At 40.9% G+C, this 16,937-nt stretch overlaps 1 protein-coding gene across 4 annotated transcripts in view; it reads right to left on the bottom strand.

Moving 5' to 3' along the window:
- Window positions 1–16,937, bottom strand: part of cstf2 (cleavage stimulation factor, 3' pre-RNA, subunit 2) — a 68,845-nt gene that overhangs the window by 2,173 nt on the left and 49,735 nt on the right. For all 4 annotated transcript variants that reach the window (XM_060832672.1, XM_060832675.1, XM_060832671.1 and 1 more), the window contains 3 exons: window positions 10,916–11,124; window positions 9,315–9,398; window positions 8,441–8,564 (listed from right to left, as the gene is read on the bottom strand). In XM_060832672.1, the coding sequence (XP_060688655.1) occupies window positions 8,442–8,564; window positions 9,315–9,398; window positions 10,916–11,124 (416 nt within the window). In that variant the 3' untranslated portion in view covers window position 8,441. The remainder of the gene's footprint in view (window positions 1–8,440; window positions 8,565–9,314; window positions 9,399–10,915; window positions 11,125–16,937) is intronic.

Here is a 16,937-nt window from a genome sequence, read left to right as displayed (position 1 = left end):
CAGGTGAACAATGTTGTATTTTAATTTTTCCGGATAACGTTTGAATGATGTCAGTTGACCTTGAGCGGGAGCATTCTGGCAATGGAAGTCCTGTCACAACTCTGTAACACATCATGGAAGTCAACTGCACATGCAACGAGGTGGCATCAGCAGTGCCATCAAGCAATACGTGCTCAGCTTAACCTGATTGTTGACACGAGGTTTGGGTTCCATCAGGCCCACTCAGCTCCTGCCCCCATGAGAGCTTTGGTTCAAACACGGTCAAGAAAGCTGAATGCCGGATGTGAGGTAAGAGTGACAGCCCTAGATTTAGAGGCCCTAGCGAAATTAGGGTCAATGGGAATCAGGGAAAACTTTCCAGAGGTTGGAGTCATACATGTAGGAAGGTTGTGGTGCTGCAGGTCAGTCATATCAGCTCCAGGACATCTTGGCAAGAATTCCCCAGGATTGTGTCATTGGCCCAAGCCAATGCTTCATCTGCTTCATCAATGACCATCCCTCCATCATAAAGTCAGAAGCAATTTTTGCTAATGACTGCATAACGTTCAGCACCATTCAAGACTCTGCAGTTAATGAAACATTCTATGTCCAAATGCAGGAGGACCTGGACAATATTCAAGTTTGGATTGAGATGTGTCATGTAACCTAAGTTCCAAGTGCTGGGCAATGACTATCTTCAATAAGAGAGAAGTTAGTCATCTCCTCAATAGCATTATCATCACTGAATTCCATGCTATGAACATCCTGAGGTTACCACTGACCAGAAACTGAACTGGATGAGCTAGAATACACTGAGAATACAAGACCAGGTCAGATGCTAGGAATCCTGTGCCAAGTAACTACTCAAAGCCTGTCCAACATCTACAAGATACAAATCAGGAGTTTGGTGGAATACTCAGCGCAAGCCTGGTTGAGTGCAGCTTCAACAACTCTCAAGCATCCTTATACAATCCTGGACAAAATTAGCCTTCTTGTTTTCCCTCACTTCTAGAAACATGTACTGCCTCCAACACCGACACAAGTAGCAGCAATGTGTACCATGTATAAGATACACTGCAGAAATTGACCAAGGTATAAAGATACACAGCACCTTCCAAACCCACAACTGTTATCATCTAGGATATGGGCAGCACCACTACCTGCAAGTTCCCCTCTAAGCTGCACACTATCCTGACTTGGAAATGCATCACATTCCTTCAGTGTTACTGGGTGAAAATCCTGAACACCCTCTCCCATGGCATTTCGAGACTACAAATAGATTGCAGCAGTTCACCACCACCTTCTCAATGGCAACAAATACTGGTTCAGTCTGTGACCTCTACATCCCATAAAACAAAATAGTCAGTTAACATCTGGAGAAAGAAAAAAGTTAATTATACCATTGTGATGGATTATTTTATGAAATAATTTTAGGAGCCTCAACAATTGTTTAAGCAAATGTTGGGAAATTCTACTCCAGAAAATATTCTGAGGTAGCATGTGTCAGATATTTCTACATTATAAGTCACACAGACAGTATATTACTCAAATTCTGAAAGAGTCTGTTTTTGGATAAATACTGTGTGTTTCAGATATTCCAAAAGTGGACCTATATCCTGGGTCTCACCACTCGTTATCTCCTCTCTGAAGCCTGTGCTTTGTTCCCAGCTCTGACTAAATCCAAATGCTTGGTCTTTCTTCGTGTGGTATGGGGGTATCCTCACATTCCACTTCCAAATAATGCGTCAGGATTATTAATGGTTCAGCCATATTTCATTTTCACAGAAATTTTGTCTGTCTACTGCATCAGTATCTATGTTTATGGGGTTTAACTAACATTTAACCTGACTATTTTCTTGCCTTAAATAAATGAAAATGAATCTTTAATGGCTTATGATCATTGCTTATGAAATTAATTAGATCTCTCTACTGCACTTTAACCCCAGGTGGAACTTTGTATAGATTTAAAGGTTAACCCATGTCATACCCAAATCTCCCACTAACAATTTGGATATATAACTGCCTCATGCTTCTAGCATCCATTGCATTTTGTCTCTGCTGTATTACTTGATCTTAACAGGAGTTGCTTTTGCAGTTATGGTTGGTTTTAATGCTGTCAAGTCAATGGTTCATAAGCACTGCTTATAAATATTGGGTGAAGAATTAGTTAATTAAACAAGCACCGAGGTTTATGGGTAGCACAGTAGTTAACATTACTGCCTCATAGCTCCAAGGATCTGGGTTCAATTCCAGCTTTGGGTGCGAAGTTTGCACAATTTCCCAGTGTTTGTGTGGGTTTCCTTCCATCGTCCAAACGTGCAGGTCAGCTGGATTGGCCATATTAAAATGCCTGTAGCATCCAGGGATGTGCAGGCATGGTAAAATGTATGGTTACAGGGATAGAGTAGGGACCTGGGTGGGATGATCTTTGGATGGTAGGTGCAAACTCAATGGGTTGAATGACCTCCTTCCACATAGGGATTCTATTATTCCAAGATAGGAAGAGTACTATTTGTGCAGGTCACTGTTTCATTTTTAACAGAAGCTTGCAGAAGAAAATTGTATTAAATCAAATTCCAACCTTCTTTGCTACTTCAATAATTATTTGAATAAGGCACCAGGAAGTAAATCTGAATAAAAGCTTAAAGTGCACCTTTATATAATGTAATTCATAAACTGAGTCAAGTCACCTACTCATTTGTTGTGCATGTACTTTAGTTCTTTAACTGTGCAATTTATTACATGAACAAAGCAGCACTTGAAATCCTTTCTTTACATGCCCTTTATGAGCTAGATTACATCAATGTCTTGAACATGTGCCAAAGGACCTGTCAGTCAGTTATTAATCCATTTTCAGTCCCTCGTCTGATTAACCTCCTTGTAAATAAATGCTGTATAATTTGAGCAAGGAAGTAAAATAGAATTATTAATAGTAAAGGCATTTATTATTCTTCAGCCATGCATTCATCGCTCTAACCTTTCTTATCCTATGCCAAATTGTGTATGGATCAGATAATAATGCAGTGATCATCTTTGAAGTTCTGTTTGATGCCTAATTCCTCATACTGGCTACGCATAACCTCTTTCTCAGTTCTACCTATGTCATTAGTGCCCACATGGAAAATGACAACAGATCCTCCTCCTCACAATGGAACTTTTTCTCCAGCCCACAGCAGATTTCCTGAACCTGGGCACCAGGGAGGCAAAATAATTGTCTGGACATATGCTCTTAGTTGCAGAGAAAAGTGTTAAATTGTCATGATTTCACTATCCCTTATTACTGTAATAGTAACTATGGGCCCCTCTTCCCAAGCTGCCTCACTGCAATGGTGACTGCACGATGAAACATGCTGTTCTTATTGATTGATTAACCACTGAATACAGCAGATAAATGGTACCTCATTCATGTAGTAGTAAAAAATGAGGTCTGCAGATGCTGGAGATCACAGCTGCAAATGTGTTGCTGGTCAAAGCACAGCAGGTTAGGCAGCATCTCAGGAATAGAGAATTCGACGTTTCGAGCATAAGCCCTTCATCTCATTCATGTAGAATATATAGTAAATAGTCAAAGTTATACAGCATGGGAACAGACCCTCCTGTCCAACCAGTCCATACCAAACATAACCCCAAACTAAACAAGTCCCACCTGCCTCCTCTCGAAGAACTAGGAAGTTGGCACTAAATTGTTTCACGGTTATCAGGGATTTATCTTAACGTGTATCCCAATTTCAAATAAACCAACTCAACAACAGAAATATGGCATTTACTGAGAGACCATTCCTTGCTGTGCACGCTTTGTCACAGGGCCAATGGGACTACTATATTCACAGGGCCAAACCCAATTTCAGTTTTGAAACTTTACCAATCTGCCAGCAAAATGTTTTCACCGAAATACATCACACTCTGTAACTAAGATTACATGCTCAGTTCATGGCAGAGCAGCTGGATTGTAGTCTAGGGGGATTGAAAGGTCTTAGATAGCACTACATCACATTCCTACACAGAAATTCAATCGAAAAGAAACCCTTTATCTAGGAGAAAGGGATACTTTTCAACCTAGGAGAAAACCTCAAATATAAGTCTCTCAAACTCCTTTCTATCTGCTTGTTTTTTTCTGTGAATAATTCACGTTTAAATTTATTCAGTTATAAAAAAAACTCGCCATCCAAATCTTCCAGCATGCTTTAATGAATTGTTGCATTTGCTGCCACTGAAATTGCAGGGTGCAATCACTACCCATTCATCCACAGCACCTAGCATATCACTGCTAACTATGCATCATATAATGTTTATTTTAATAATGTAATAATGGCCATATCTTTTTACAGTTTGAGTTTCCCTGATTGTTCAGAATAATTGTCAGTGCAGTATTGTCAAGAAGATTCTGTATGCAATAATACAAGGAAGGGACACTTCTGTCTGGGTGTCATGGTCTGATCACTATTTTACTGTAGCGATTGGAGCAGTGAGTACAGCATTGAGCAGACAATAGAGTGCCAATGTGGGTGTCACCTCTGGTTCCACTTGCACACTAATGACATCTGTTGTGCAGACTTATTGTCCCATTGTGGTTGAGCAGTATTTGCTGCTGTCAGACCTGAGAACCAGCATTGCACCACCTCCAGTGGATCTGTGTGGTGTTTAGATCCACAAAGACTGATAACTTTACACAAGAAATATGAATTCACAGTGACTAGCTTAAAAGAATTGCACAAATTTTAAACTTTTACTCTAATAAAACATCCAAGAGCATCATTGATTTCACATTACCTAGCAAAGCAATTAATACTCCAACTGTAGAAAAGTTAACGCAATCAATAATATCAACAGGATTGCAATCTTTACAGAAAATACCCACATCCACTCCCAGCTCTGAATGGGTCCACATCTCTCCATTTCACTGAGTTGTAACACCAAATGACTGGCTAAAGATGCTTCCCCCAGTTTTAGGAGAATTTCCAAGCTGACTACCAAGAGTAAATTAAAAAATCACAACACCAGGTTATAGTCCAGTCGATTTATTTGGAAACACTAACTTTCAGAGTGCTGCTTCTTCATCATGCAACTGTGGGACAGGATCAGAAGATAGAATCTATAGCAAAAGATTGCAGTGTCATGCAACTGAAGTGATACATTGAACAAACCTAGATTGCTGTTAAGCCTATCATCTTTGAGAATGGATTGTAGGTTTCGGTTTATTAACATGTAAATTCCAGGACTACTTTGACGTCATATTCTCAAGATAATTTAAGGTTTTAAATTAAAGAAAAGGTGATATCTCAGCTCAGACAATACATTAAAGGTGTGAGGTTAGAGTCTGCCTGCATCCCAATCTTGACTCAGACAGGTTCTATGTCCAAAGCAGAAATTTATAAAATATTACATGGATTGACTGCCTGCAAGTTGTGCGCTTTTTGTGCAAAATAGAATGTATCTGCAAATGCAAATTCACCCCATAGACTTCTGCGTGTGCGAGTGTGCATGAGAGAGATTGAGTGCGCGTGACAGTATTTGTTTACATGTGTGCATGCTTGGTAATATGTGTGTGTGTGTGTGTGTGTGTGTGTGTGTGTGTGTGTGTGTGTGTGTGTGTGTGTGTGTGAGTGAGAGAGAGAGACAGAGTATAAGTCTGAGAGAGGATGTATGCATGGGTGAGTATGTCAGGGATGTCACACTCATGCAGTCCCTCTCCCTTACATATGTTCCCTCACATACACATATTCCCCACAATTGAGCTCATGCTACTTTACACCATTGGAATGTATCATGCCCTCATTGGAAAAGACTGGAGTCTTAGATTAGATTAGACTTACAGTGTGGAAACAGGCCCTTCGGCCCAACAAGTCCACACCGACCCGCCGAAGCGAAACCCACCCATACCCCTACATTACCCCTTACCTAACACTACGGGCAATTTAGCATGGCCAATTCACCTGACCCGCACATCATTGGACTGTGGGAGGAAACCGGAGCACCCGGAGGAAACCCACGCAGACACGGGGAGAACGTGCAAACTCCACACAGTCAGTCGCCTGAGTCGGGAATTGAACCCGGGTCTTCAGGCGCTGTGAGGCAGCAGTGCTAACCACTGTGCCACCGTGCCGCCCACAAACATGCACATTCTGCCAAAACATGCACATTCTGCCAACTACATACCATTCGTCTCCACTGCAACTCTCAAACTAATATCACCTCAGTGTTATTTGCTGCACACCACTTCCAACCACTGGCCATGATGCCTTCCTCTCTCATGTCTTGCGGGTGCCATCTTGTAGTGTGTCCACTACCTTGGTGTAGAAATGGCCTGTTTTGCTAAAAAGCACCTTCCTGACCTCTGAGGAAGAGAGTTCCAAAGTCTCTAAGACTTTGGAACTCTCCTGACACCTCTTTGGGAATGTCAGGTGAGGAACATTTGAGAGTGCAGGCTGATGAGCACTTGAGTGATAGCTCCATAGTCAGCCAAGGAAGAGATACCCCAGGCTGCTGGCACTGGAGGACTGGTGGAGTCCAAGCAGGAGAGGATCCTTTCGGAATCAGCGACTCAATATTCCAATGGATCAGCAGGCAGGTATGAGAAGCAATGGCCCTCATACTGCAAGATTGTAGCTACACTAATGGGGACACAGCTGCCTGAACCTACAAGGGCCCAGTTCTCTATCCACCCAGCTCTACTAGGCCTGACCCTTCGAACCACAGAAGCTGATGATAAGAAGTGTTCATTGTTTCTGGTAAGGACATCTTGAGTATGCTTGAGTTGTCTGGTCACAGGGTTGCCTGATCAAATCTCCTGATCAAAGGCTGCTATGGTCAAGCAGGCTCCCTTCAAACCAACTTCAGGACCTGGACCTGTATGGAGATGGTGCAGAAAGGAAGGAAAAATGGTTTTGAGGGCATACTGGGGGGCATGTGTGGCAATGCACTGCACATTAATTTCATATATCTATACATGTTAATGATTTGCACTGTACCTGCTTGTTTTGAGTTTTATCTATGCCTGACTGTAACTGTGCCAGCCTAATGCCAGTTCATCACTCTGACTGCAAAGCATTACCCCACAGATTATCATTACTCCCACTCCCATACTCTGACTGACAGCATCCCAATTGGATATGTGACTTAGTGGAGGCTGCCCTTGATATAATGCGCTGAGACTCAAGCTGACAGGTGTTTCCATGGGTTTTGGTGAAGTCTACTCCTCTCAGACTTTGAGGCATGGGCTGCTTGCTTGCTGCACAAGCAGTGTGCTTGCTGCAGTGGCTGTTGGCAAATGATGCAGGTCAGAGACTGATATTGCAGTGTTGTACAGCAAGATGGGAAGCTGCCTGGTTCTATGACTGTAGCTAACAGGCAAGGCAAGACAGGGACAGTGAAGACGCTAAATAAGTTAGTGCTAAGAGAGTAAGTGAGCAGTTAAACAGTGTATCCTACTTCAACTTAAGTAAATCCCTGTCCCTACACACAAAATGCCCAGTCAGCAGCTCATCAATGCTAGTTGTCTTGAAATCCAGGTTTCATGTCTTACAAGTGGATTGGAAAGGTGCATTGAGGATCCTGAGGAGCTGGCTATTATTGGACACCAATGTCTGACAATAGAAAGCTGAGGGGAGGATGAGATGAGATCTTTTGTTAACAATCCCCCCTTAACAAGCAATTTGCTGCTGCTTAGCAAGATGTCCTTGATGCCCAGAACATTGTTAAAAGATGTAATGAGTTGTTCCAATATCATGACAGACCTCGCTGGATCTCTCACACATATCTGTCATGAATCCCGCTGTTACCCACAGTTTTCAAGCCATAACAAGATTCTGCCAATAGTCAATAAGGAAATAAGCCCCTCACCTCATAGCATCTATGCTGATAATGTTTTAGAAGACAAATAATTATACTGTATTCTTGTATTTGTTAAACTTTGCAATAATGTGTGTTTAAATTTGTAACACAATCTTTCAAACTTTTATCACTCAAGACCGAGTACTGACTAAGTGCATAAAGACAATTCACTACATTACCTTTATACACAGTGGATCAGGGCAAACATTTTACATTATGAATGATTAAGGAAGTTTGTAAAATTACTGGGAATCAAACAAAAATTCGCCTCTCTGCCAGCCGTAGAGCTTCGGCATAATAGAACAAATGAATAGGACATTAAAAAGAGCATTAGCAAAAGCCATCCAGGAGCCAGGGCAAGGATGGGCAGATCTGTTGCCTACTGCCCTATTGGGACCTAGATTCCCTCTAAGCTGTGCAGTCTCACAGTCACTCGAGTGATCTGTGTACACTAACACTGTGCAGACACACCGGCTTACAATTGTAGAAATTACTGCCCTCGCATGGATTTCAGTGGAAAAAAATAGGGGGAACCCAGATCGGGAATAAGGACAACAACCAGTAAGGCAATTGGATTGAGTCATAAGTCCTCAGCCTAACTAGATACTTGGTGACTACTTCTTCAGTTTACCTCAAGGGGCTCCTGCAGATTTCTGAATCTGTTCCTTCAGGATAAGGATACTCTGTCTCTGCTCCGGAGGTAGCATGGCAATCTGTTCTGGAGTCAATTGGAGTACCTGCATAATCAGTGCAGCCTACACCAAACAAAAACAGGAGAAAAAAAAAAGTGAAATAAGGAAAATAACTGGTGCACAAAATGTACTTATTTGACACTAATTTCAGGCTCAATTTAAAAAGCTTGGAATGAGAGCATATATTTAGTCCACCAACCCAGTCTTCCTATCGACCATGTTCAGGACATCCTCTTATACGCTCCCATCGTACAGATTTAATCAGATTGTAAAAGTTACTCAAAAAGGCTCTTGATTGTAAAATAGGTCTTACAATTGGGTAAGAAGTTGTAGACAAATACATTTCTTTGCCTAATTTAGAACATTCTGAAATATTTCAGTCTGTGAAAACAGCATAAGAAATCTCATCTTCTGGAGTGCAACGTGTCTGACCAACATGAGTGAGCAGTCAGCAGTTATGTTTCATTTGTCTAGCCGATGCCAAATTTGCCTAGAATACAGAAACCAGTGTACTATTTTACCTAATTAGTAGCTTTCTGATTTAGGTGGGGGCTAATGTGGCCCCTCAACAATAGTCCAGGAAATTCAGCTTACATCTCACTTTCTATTCTTTTAAAATTCCAACACATAACCTTTACAAAAGGAGCAGAAAGTTGAGTTTAAATGAAACATTTAAAAAGCATATTCTGCGCAGATGTTATATGTTGGATTGACAAAACATACTGAAAATCTGTTTGCTAGAATTACCAAAATTAATTGAATTTAAGTCATGCTCTATCACTTTGCACTCTCCTTCATCGCAGCAGCACTAACCTTCTCATGATCCTGTGGTGTCACTTGAGTCTGAGCAGGACTGAATCCTCCAGGTTGACCCCCAGCCACCGCATGAGTAGGACCCTGAGAGGCACAAGTGAGAACTGTAGGTAAACACCAAAACATCTCTCTCTGAATTGTTTAATAGTGCATCAGAAGACTTCCACAGAACTGCCATAATGTAATGTGCATTTCATTATTGAAGTGATGTCATGATTAAATTGGCAACAATTATGCACTTTTTTTGGAACAAAGTCTTTGAGTTAAATCTTTTGAAAACAAATTTAAGATTCATGATTCAAGAAGTTTCCAAATTCAGAAAAAGTACAACAAAAGCTAGGGTAAACATTTGAATGTATTTGCTATGAATGGGTGATGTCAAGAATAGCTTATATCCTAAAGGTGTTGGGGTTATTGCTCAAATATGGTTAATGGTACCAAATATAGAGACTAAAAATACGGAACCATTTCCTTAACTACATCCGTTTAATATAGTTAAACATGGAGGCCAAGCTGCTCAAACAAAATTTTCCCATATGACAGCATACAAGTGTAATTTGCTACATTGCATGCAGTTCTGTAAATACCTTTCCACAATAGTTTCTTTAAAACCATGAAATGGGGAAGTCATGCTCAAGTTAAAGCAATGGCATTAAACACTCCTGCACCTAATAGTCAAAAAAGCCATAACACTGTCACCCTGATGAAATGAGGAAATCAATTTATTGATGATGACTAAGACACCACTGTAAAGTTGAGCAACATATTCGGAAAGCTGTTGAAGGTGGTTGAGTAGATTCAAGGAGCAGGAGAATCGACGTCTCAGCATAAGCCCTTCATCAGGAAAGAGAAAGTGAGGACTGCAGATGCTGGCGAGCAGAGCTGAAAATGTGTTGCTGGAAAAGCGCAGCAGGTCAGGCAGCATCCAAGGAGCAGGAGAGTCGACGTTTCGGGCATTCATTCCTGAAGAAGGACTCATGCCCGAAACGTCGACTCTCCTGCTCCTTGGATGCTGCCTGACCTGCTGCGCTTTTCCAGCAACACATTTTCAGCTTCATCAGGAAAGATACAAGATCCCACATAGGGAAGGGAAGCCATTGGATAGTGTGTCTTTTCCTTACTACTGTTGTCTTTCTGCTAATCAATTAAAGAGCAGATAAATGACAACTATCACTGATATGAGATTTTCAATGTATGAGAGGCCTGGATAAGGTGAGATGAAGGAGGAGGGATTTCACAATCCTAAGATGATATAGTCGGTTCTGATATAATGCGATGGTTCTGTTTTCGTACAATTTCGCATTATAAGAAAATCACGCAATAGCCACGTCATTTAAACTAATGGGACCGGAATCGCGTTATAGCCCAATACAGGTAAGGAACGTTCACAGTGTGCAAATAATGGTCTAAATTCCTCAATCATATTAAAGCCAATTCTCATTGAAGAAACACACATTACAGCAGAACTGACTGTAACTCTGATTTCTAACCTGTGTGTTTTGATTTGAAATATCTTTGCTTATCTTTCAAATAATTGTTTTTCATTAAAATTAATTCCATCAAAAATAATGGTTCACGAGCAATAAGCCTAACTCCCTTACCTGTCGAGGTGGACCAGGTTGTTGGGATCCCTGAGGGCCACTGTTCCCTATTTGATGAGTGCCAGGACCTGGAACCTGGAGACCTCCTGCCATTGGCCCTCTTGGATTTGAGACTGGGCCCTGATTTGGCCCTGGTCCCGGCCCTGGCCCCGGCCCTGGTCCTCTTGTGTCAATACCTCTTGAATCAATACCTCTGGGATCTCTAGTGCCTAAAAACAAATTAGAAACTTTGTTTGACTTTAATCAACTTTTCTCTTCCAATTTACACCTTTTCATTAAATAACTTAAGAGATTACAATTGTTATTAGATACTGAATCTTTTTTTCTGGTCTACTGCAGACCTAGTACAGTAGGTTATAGCAATAAATAATTGTCATTCATCAATCTGTGCACCAAGTTAGAATGATCAGATATTTTGTTTCATTTTCAAAAGAACTTTCAAAAACTAAATTTTCCCATTATTTTAATAAAAATAAAATTATATTAGAACTGAACACTTCCTATTGCTATAAAAAGTAGACTGTTTGCAAGTAAAGGGACTTCTGATATTATGGGGAGATTTTCGAAAGTGTCATAACAAGAATTCAGAGTTATGATATCACTGTGGGAGTGAGAGGTAAGGCTGGTAAGACTAGGGAACAGTGGATGAATGAAGATATAGAGGTTTTAGTCAAGAATAAAAAAAAGCACATATTAGACATATGCAATGGTTTCAAATGAATCTCTTGAACAGTATAAAGATTGAAGGGTCATTCTTAAGAGGGAGATCAGTAAGACAAAGAAGGAATATGATATAACCTTGGCAGATAAGGTTAAGGATAATTCAAAGAGATTCTATACATTAAGAGCAAGAGAGCAACTAGAGAAAGTAGGGCCCCTGAAAGAACAAAGTGTGTTCTCTGTGCTGAACCACAGGAGATGGGAGAAATACAAAATAAATACTTCACATCAGTTTTTATTGTGCAGAAAGAAATGGAGGCTAGAGAACTCTGGGAAATAAATATCGATGTCCACGTTACAGAAGAGGAAGTACTGGAGATCAGGACCTGATCTAGCATATCCCACGACATTGTAGGATGTTAGGGAGGAAATTGCAGGCCCCTTACAGACATATTTGCATCATCTATAACTATAGGTAAGGTGCCGGATGACTAAAGAGTGGCTAATGCTGTGCTTTTGTTTAAGAAGGGATGTAAGGAGAAGCCTGGGAACTATAGGCCCGTGAGTCTGATTTCAGTGGTGGGTAAGCTGTTGGAAGGGATTCTTAAAGATAGGATTTATGTATTTGGAGAGGCAAGGAATGATTAGGCAGAGTCAGCATGGTTTCGTGCGAGAGAAATCATGTCTCACAAACTTGAATGAGTGTTTTGAGGAGTAACGAAGAAGACTGATGAGGGCACAGTGGTAGATGTTGTTTACTTAGATTTTAATAAAGCCTTTAACAAGGTTCCGCATGGTAACCTAATTAGTAAAGTAGAATCCAGGGGATTCAGAGTGAGCTTACTAATTGGACACAAAATTGGCTTGACGGTAGGAGACAGAGGGTGGTGGTGGAGGGTTGTTTTTCAGATTTGAGTTCGGTGACCGTCTGTGTTCTACAGGAATCGTTGCTAGGTCCAATTTTGTTTGTCATTTATATAAATGATTTTGATGAGAATACAGAAGGCATGGTTAGTAAGTTTGCGGATGACACCAAAATTGGTGGTATAGTGGACAGTGAAGAAGTTATCTAAGACTACAAAGAGATCTTGACCAAGTGGGTCAATAGGCTGAGGAATAGCAGATGGAAGTTTGATTTGGATAAATGTATTTGAGGAAAAACAAATAAGGGCAGGACTTTTACGATTAAAAGTAGGGCATTGGGTAGTGTTGTAGAACAGAGACACCTAGGGGTTCAGGTACATAATTCTTTGGACTTTGCGTAACAAGTAAACAGAATGGTTAAGACGACATTTAGCAAGCTTGCTTTCATTGCTCACATCTTCATGGATAGGAGTTGGGATGTCATGTTGAGGTTGTACAGGGCATTGGTGAGGTCTCTTCTGGAGTACCATGTCCAGTTCTGGTCGCCCAGTTACAGAAAGGATATTATTAAGCTGGAGAGGGTTCAGAAATGATTTAATAAGATGTTGTTGAGAATGGAGGGCTTGGAGTTGTAAGGATAAGCTAGACCTTTTTTCACTGGAGCATAGGAAGTTGAGGAGTGACCTTACAGAAGTTCATAAAATCATGAGGGATATAGAGGTGTCTTATCCCTAGGATAGAGAATTTCAAGACTATGGGCTATATTTTTAAAATGAGAGGAGAAAGATTTTAACAAGACATGAGCGGCTTTTATTTAAACAGAGTGGTTCACGTGTGGAATGAACCCCCAGAGGGTTCACGTGTGGAATGAACCCCCAGAGGATTCACGTGTGGAATGAACCCCCAGAGTGGTTCACGTGTGGAATGAACCCCCAGAGGGTTCACGTGTGGAATGAACCCCCAGAGGAAGTGGTGGATGCAGGTACAATTACAAATGTTTAAAAAATATTTGGATAAGTGCATGAATAATAAATGTTTGGAGAGAAATGGGCTAAGTGCAGGCATGTGGGACTAGTTTAGTTTGGGATTATGGTCAGCATGGACAATTGGACCGAAAGGTCTGTCTCCGCGCTCTATGACACTATAAAACTAATATTCAGTATAGAGAGAGAAAGAACAGAAATTACAAGTGTTTTACACTTCCAGTTAGTTTTCAGGCAGATTTAGCATTCAATTGCCAAAGGCTAAGCGTCTGCAAATAACAATCAATTGGTGCTGTTTGAGGAAGAATGATGGTTAGAAAACCAAGCACATTTCGTGTTCTTCTTTTAATAAGGTCAACAGACTTGCATCTAACTCTAAAACTGCACCTCTTTCACACCTCAGAGGAGTGTAACCCAAGTCCCAGTCTAGGGATTTAATTTAAAGCTTATCAAAATTACTAACTGAGCCATGTTCCCAGTTATCACTAACTTGCTCTTGGAAGGCTAACATATTTCATATATTATTTCAGAGACTTCAAAAAAGTGCACACCACAACAACATCCCCACCCCTGAGCCTAAAGATCCAGGTTCAAGTTCCATTTGCCATACAAGTGGGTCAAAGCATGCTGAACATGTTGATTAATATAATCCTTACATCACACAAATGCCACGCAATGATCATCTCCAATAACAGACTATTTAACCACCGCCTCTTACATTCATGATATTGTAGACATTGAATCCCTCATGACCAACATCCGGAGGGTCTTCACTGACCAGAAACTCAACTGGCTTTACCATATAAATATAGTGGCTACAACAGCAGGTCAAAGAGTTTAAGAATCTTGCAACTGCCTAGTGGAATTTCAAGTCACAGCTCCAGACATTAACTGGTGTCTATGGTTTACTAGCCAAGTGATATTACCAGTACTCCACCATCTCTTCCTAGCATCTAACCTATTAAACCCACATCTAGTTATGACCACTGGTGGATAATTAAGCATTGAATGGGAGGAAGATGTTCCTTTAACATCCCTCTCATTAATGATGAACAAGCTCAGAACACAAAGGTAGAAGATTTTTCAACCCTCTTCCGTGGCTGATCATTTCAGTGTCCTCCCTAGTTCCCCAATTTCATAAACATCAGTCTTCAGCCAGTTCTAAGTGACTTCACATGAAATTAAGAAATATCGGAGTACACTGGATATGGCAAAATTTAAGAGCTTCATGAAAATCTTGAATGTGTTCCATAACTAGTTACACCTTTAACCAAAGTGTCAGTACCGCAACAGTATTCACATCTAGTCAAAGTGGGAAATACCTGGAAATATCCTGTCCACAAAACATAGATCAAACCCAAACAGCCAATAACTATCTCATCAAGCTACTGGGAAGCATCAGTAGTGCTATGGAAGCTATCAACAGATCTAACAAGCAGCACTTCCAAATAACATGTTTATCAATGCTCAGCTTAGGTTACACCACAGCTACATAGCTCATTACTGACAGGATATAAACACTGTCAAAGAGTTGAAATCAAGAGGTGAGGTGAGTGACCACTCTCGACATCAAGTAGCAGTTGTGGCATTGCGCAGCCCACGTAAAATTTAAGTCAATGGGAATCGGTGGGGGGGGGGGGGGGGGTTGGAAGGGACTCTTCATTTGATGGAGTCATACATAGCACAATGCTTGTGACTATTGAGACATCAGTCATCTTACAGCAATTTAGGGTGTAGGTTTGCTCGCTGAGCTGTAGGTTTGATATCTTACACCAGTGTACCAGATCCAACCATCATCAGTTCCTGCACTCTCCAAAGTAAGGGAAAGGTTAGGAACTTCTGATCATGATTAAGGTGTTTGCTCCATTTGCAACTGCTCAGATATAAAAATCTTCAATGCTCGCCCACAGTAATATCTGGTCAACATTCAGGTTTCAGCCAATGAATGGAAAGTAACATTCTTGTCACACAAATGCCAGGAAATGAGACATGATTATATTTCGCCACCACCCCACAACATTCACAAGCATTTTCATCATAGATTCCACTTCCTCATCAACATATTAAAGAGTCACCATTGATTTTAGAAATTGGACTAACCACATAAATGCTACTGCTACAAATGCAAGTCAGAAATGGAGAATTCTGCCTAGAATAACTCACCACCTGATTCGCCCAAAAGCCAAGACAAGCAGAGGCTGGGAGAATACAGCAAGCCAGGCCCAGACAGACTGATCGGATCTCCCAGTCACCACTCATTTTAATTCCCCTTCCCAGTCCCTTTCTGACATGACCACCCTTGGCCTCCTCCACTGCCTCAACGAATCTAACCACAAATTGGAGGAACACCACCTTATCTTCAGCTTTGGCAGTCTACAGCCCGGAGGACTCAATATTGGGTTCTCCAATTTGAAATAACCCATCCCCCGACTCCATTCCTAGCGCCCCTCCCTTCCATTCCTCTCAGTCACCTAACTGATTCATCCCTCCCATCAACCAACCAGGACGTACCCTCTACCTGTCTCTACCTAGCCCCACCTCACCACCCTGCTCCCGCCATTCCTTTCCATCCACCCCCAGTTTTGAAGTAGTATTACACCCAAAATGTCGACACCTCCACTTCGTGATGCTGCCTGGCCTCCTGCTTATCTACTTTGGATTCCAGCATCTGCAGTTTTTTTTGCATCTACAAGACAGAAGTCAGCCATGTAATTACACACTTTTCACTTGCCTGAATAATTACAACTTCAATATCACTCAAAACACTTAACACTGTCCATGACAAAACAGCTCACTTGCCAATATACCACTGCAAACTTTCACTCCTTTCATCATCAGTGTACTGACATTGCAGTGCGTAGCAAGTACAGTAGATCTTGCAGCAACCTAAAGAGTTTGTTTTGATAGTATTTTGCAACCTTTGCAGCATTACAAAAAAATAAAAAGAGCCACTGGTGTCTACCAACACTGCAACCTGAAAAGTCCTCTGCAAGACCATTCTGGCATAGAAATATATCTTGATTCTAAATCAAGTTCCTGGAATTCCCTATCAAACCATACAGTGGGAGGACCTACATCAAGAGGATTGTAGGCATTTAAGGCTATCATCTTCTCAAAAGCTATCAGAAATGGGCATTGCCACCAAATCCATATCTCATGTACAAGGTAAAAAAGGCTCCTAACAGATACGATGCCCAATGATAGCAGATGGAATAAAGTCACTGATATCATAATTTTAATTGCTATTAATAACAGATCAAGAACAGCTTAAGAAATTCAAACCTCAATTGCAAAATCTATCATACTCAGGAATGGGATTGCGTCAGCTTTATTTTTCACTATTTTAGCAACTTTTCTTTTACCAAAAGTAATTTTTTTTTAAAAAATAGCATGACTAAAGGTCTCTACTTACCACTGTTTTTGGAGTCAGAATATTCAAAACTACATCAACTAAACCTAAAAGTTACTTCGTATTAATACGACCTCACTGTGAAAATCTTAAAGACCAAGAAAGT

Source organism: Hemiscyllium ocellatum, chromosome 11 (genome assembly GCF_020745735.1).
Source record: "Hemiscyllium ocellatum isolate sHemOce1 chromosome 11, sHemOce1.pat.X.cur, whole genome shotgun sequence".
NCBI lineage: Eukaryota > Metazoa > Chordata > Chondrichthyes > Orectolobiformes > Hemiscylliidae > Hemiscyllium > Hemiscyllium ocellatum.
The sequence above is the reverse complement of the archived record's forward strand: the minus strand, read 5'-3'. Positions and strand labels throughout refer to the sequence as shown.